The 4676-nt window shown below is 43.6% G+C and overlaps 1 protein-coding gene across 1 annotated transcript in view; it reads right to left on the bottom strand.

The window, feature by feature from the left end:
- PHKA2 (phosphorylase kinase regulatory subunit alpha 2) overlaps positions 1-4676 on the bottom strand; it is a 41636-nt gene that overhangs the window by 6761 nt on the left and 30199 nt on the right. Inside the window, exons 28-29 of the mRNA XM_057386796.1 lie at positions 2633-2800; positions 1102-1155 (exon numbers count right to left, since the gene is read on the bottom strand). Of these exons, the coding sequence (XP_057242779.1) occupies positions 1102-1155; positions 2633-2800 (222 nt within the window). The remainder of the gene's footprint in view (positions 1-1101; positions 1156-2632; positions 2801-4676) is intronic.

Raw genomic sequence — 4676 nt, 5'->3', positions numbered from 1 at the left:
GTGTTGCTAGACCCTGATTCTGCAAACAGTTACATAACTTCCATCACACACATCTCACTTACACACTGAGCTGCTGATGCTGTACATTAACTCTTTACTCCTCACACACTGCCTTGCATCCTTCTGGCATTGCAGATTAGTTGCAAAGCCAAACTTACTGTTGAGTTTTAAAAACAACCCCCTGCTTTGAGGGGTGATTTTTAAATAATCCCTCAACTTTTCCATGCAGGGATATCACTATTSTGTTTCTAAAGCAGCTTAATTTGCACTGGCACAGCTCTGTGGATCTTGTGCTGCCTTAGGAGGTTTGTGCTTATTTCATCCAATTGCTTTAAACAGCAAAATTAGATACTGTCCAGGTCTGATGGGCTAAAAGTAGAAGTCTCTTTATCTACACAATAGGGATAAATAAAGCTCTTCTTTCTAAAAAAACCCACAAACCCCATTTTAAATTGGGCAGAAAATGCCAGCTCCTCTCTTCAACTGCTACCATGGCCCCTCAGAGAAGAATGAAGCCAGAGACAAGTATGAAGAAAACCATCAGGAAAAGTCTTGGGCACACAAGCACCTCTCTGCTGGATTACTGTTCACTTGAGTTTGTTTTATAGATGTGAATTTAAAATTTGCCAGAGCACCTAAGCACAGAATCCAGCTAAGAAAAAAACGTGCAAGAAAATGTTAGGGATTCAAAGTGTCAAAGCTTTGGTTAGGAACAATCATCCTTAACTGGTATTTGAGACTGTGAAGCCAAAGTACACTGGCTACTGTTGCAGCATGTTAAAATAATTGAAGTGACAAGCAATGTGTGTGTTTTATTCCAACCAGTGGTGCTGCCTCACCTTCCCCACAAAAGGCTGCTGCCAGCCCCTCTCTGGGCACAGGGGGACAGGGAAGGCTCAGCAAAGCAAAAGCTGGCACAAAGCTCCTTCCAGGCTGCCTGGCAGCAATTCAGCTGCACAGAGCCAGAGCACAGCAGCTGAGGGATGGTTCAGATGTTCTAAAGGTAAAATCAAACATCTGCAACAGCAAAACTGCTGCATCTTCCACATCAAGCCAAGCATTCAGAAATGTGCCCAGAAAATCACAGATATTTTACTGTACCTCTCTGRTGGTTGAAGAAGGAAGGACATACCCATCAATGGACAGACCATGGCACTGAAACATTTCAACAGTGAACAGAAATTAGAGTATTGCAATTCAATATGAGCGTTCTCTGTTGTAAACCAGTATGTAACAACTTTCAGTTAGAAAAAAAAGAAAAAGCAAAGCAAAACCCCCCAAATGACACAAAAAAAACCCTGTCCAAAATTATTATTTCATCTTTGCTGAAATTATTGTGTAACTGGTAAGATTAGCAATAGCCTGCCATGGCACATCAGAGCATGCTGTGCTCCATTCCACCACCAAACCACAGCACTGTGAGAGCCACCACTGCAAAGGCACAAAGGAGAGAAACAAACTGTGAGAGCATCCTGATGGAAAGAATTGGGAAATAAAAAATAATGCAAAAGCAATCCAACAGACCACAAAAGCAAAAATATTTTTTTCATTTTCACTAGARCAACATTTAGTTATGTGTTTCAGATTCAGGACACCACACCTCAGGATCARCCACTTGGGAGAGAGAAATACCAAGTGGTATAAAGAAAACAGWGACAAAACCTAAATGGTGAAAAGGCAGGGACACATCTGGGTACCTGAGATATAGAACAGAAATATAACCAAGAAGAGGAGAGAAATTTTATGAATAGTCCAAAGAAAATTTAAGAATGAAATACTGAAGACAAGCACAATTCATTTTAACAGCCAGAAAAAACAGACAATTACTCCCAGCTATTATATTAGGTCAGAAATGATGCTCACTCTGCTGAAAGATCCTATTAGTRAATAGCCAAGAGGTCATCTATGATTTATCCTGGCTGACATCAACACTAACAGCTTCAGTCYAAGTGATTTTAGCAGGACAACCCAAACCTGCCTAAACTGGTGATGCACTCTCTTCCCAACAAATCATTGCCAGCCCAGGGCTGCAAGGTGCCAAATGCTGGCCTGGATCCAGCAAAGCAGAACAACAACTGCATAATGACTTTCAAATAAGTTGCAATTTTTAATTCCTCTCTCCTTTTTCCTGGAGTTTTGCTTCAACACATTTCTACATGCCTGATATCCAAGGTGCCAACAAGGACTTCCTTTTCACTTAAAAACAAACAAACTAACAAATAAAAAAGGTTAAGRATGCCATAGAGCTCCGAAGAGCTGGCAAGATGTCTCAGCACAATCTGGAAGAGTCAGTGCAGTGTCCCACTTCATTCCTSMSAGCTTTTCTGACCTGGAACACAGARCTGCACTGCATTCCATTGCASTGACAAGGGGCATTGGGGATGCACAACAGAGTGGTGAAACAGAATCACTCAGCAAAAAGAGAGTGCTGRTGGTTTGAGATAAAAACAGTTCATAGAACCCGTGATCTTGTGTTAATGGAGCTTTTTTAGATTGAAGAGACACTCTTGTGCCAGTGGCTCTGGTTCCCATTATTCCCTCTGCCTTCCAGCTGAACAGCAACTTCCACCCCTGGACCACCCCTCCCTGAGTTACTCTAAGCTTGATTGCTCCTTCACAGAGCTCAGCTTACCTTCTGAAGGATTTTCCACACTTTCTCATAAAAGCCCACAGGAACTCTGTTGATGGCTCCATCCAGCCTCCGTCTGCGCAGCCACTGYCCCTTCCTGTCCCCCCAGCTCATGTCCCCACTGGAGCCAGAGGGACAAGTGCTGCTGGGAGATGATGGAGTGCTGCTCCTCTGGAATGACATCAAAACCTCAGTTAGCTGCTTTCCACCACCCCAAATGCCACTCATGGCCAATAATTTGTTATAATGCTACCTCAGAACAGGGAAAGTACAGGATCATGGGGCAGGATTAAACCTTCATCCCTATCTCACCCCTTCACAAGGAGCTGCATTTCTCAAGCACTTCCATCATTTCTCAAGCACTTCCATCATTTCTCAAGCACTTCCATCATTTCTCAAGCACTTCCATCATTTCTCAAGCACTTCCATCATTTTTCAACAAAATAGGCAAGCACTCCAAAATGGCCTAAGCCAGTGAACCTCACTGCTTGGTTTAACACAACCCCAGACTATTTTAACAGCACACTCTGCTTCCAAGGCAGCATCACTGCTGTGCAARGGGGGGATCTGCAGGTGGGTCCAGTTCACCTGGACATGGGGCTTGGTGGTTTTGGAGTATCAAAGGGTCCATAGGCCAGCAATAGAGGCCCTCATGCAAAAGCTCTCTTAAAGTAAGTAGATTAAAAACTGACTTAATGAAGCCATGAAATCATCATGCCTGCCTCTCTGCAAGTATTGGTCTTGTTTCCTTTATTGCCTTTGTTGCTGTATTATTTTACCCTACCAGGCCTGGACACTAAATCACCTTCAAAGTTGTGACAATTCCACCAAATTGCATGGTACTGTGATTTCCACACACAGTCTGCCCATTCCTTGCACTCCCAGAGACTGTGCTTTTCTGTTTTCTCCTTTCTTTTTAACATTTGTAATTTCAGCCCAGAAAAGACTTCATTGAAAGTGTCATCTTAAATCCCCTTATCTCCAAGCAGGAAGCCACTTGAACAATGTACTGGAGAAAAAGGAGAATAAGACCAAAAACTGCATGTTTGGAAAGTGCAGAATCATGGACTCTACACAGCCAAGTTCTGCAAAAAAATCCCCAGCAAACAGTCCATGTGCAGTGCTGGTGGTGTTCATGGGGCACAGGCAGTGTTCCTTCAGTGTTCCAATGCTTTCCACTACACACAGACAGAATTTCTGTGTTTTTAGGGCATTTGGGAGKTGTGCCAGTGACAGTGAGTCCAAAGATGCAGAGAAACACAAACCATAATCACCAGTTCAAAGGGTATGTACAGCTGGAAACTTCCTATCTCTCCATGGTGCATTTGGAGATCAGACTTTGAATTGTTGAGGTAYCAGTTGCTAAAATATTTAAGAGATAATCCATCATCTTCCTTCYTAACAGTGACAGCTTGAGAAGAGCTGCAGTTCTGTGTCTTGGAAGAAGATGACTGCTTGAGGAGACAGCCATGCAAGCCCTGTCTCAGCATTTGAAGCTGTTCTGGGTTCCTCAGTGTCCAGAGGCTGCCAGCATTTATCTACACCACATTACTGTTAAATACTGAGGACACCTGTAACATAATCCACCACCCAGCAGCTAAACCTGCAATAGCACTGCATCTGCTACAGCTGCCTAAGCTGCAGAASAACTAAGGGGATCTAAAGCAAGACTCAACTTCTATTAACAGACTRCTAATGACAATTGGTTCCCAATGGAGACAAACAAGAGAAAGGAAGGGTTTGAAAACAAAGTTTGAGCAGGAGAAGACAGAGGAGGTGTCCAGGACCAAGCCCAAGACCCCTGCACACAAACACACACTGGTGAGGAGCAGCTGCAGAGCACAGACAGGGTTTTACCATGGAAGCAAAGATGCTGCTGGACATGGAGTGCCCCTCGTGAAAGAACTACAAAACAAAAGCAGACACCAGCATGTCAGACACAGAGCTGTGAGAAGAGAACACAAACAGGGACAGGGAACCCATCCATGGAATATGGAATMACCACTCAGGGACAAACTGCAACAACCCCTGCACTCCTGCAGTGCTG

Source organism: Malurus melanocephalus, unplaced genomic scaffold (genome assembly GCF_030028575.1).
Source record: "Malurus melanocephalus ecotype Western Australia unplaced genomic scaffold, MMel_1.1 scaffold_1060, whole genome shotgun sequence".
NCBI lineage: Eukaryota > Metazoa > Chordata > Aves > Passeriformes > Maluridae > Malurus > Malurus melanocephalus.
Note: the sequence above shows the minus strand (reverse complement) of the source record. Positions and strands in the feature narration are given on the sequence as shown.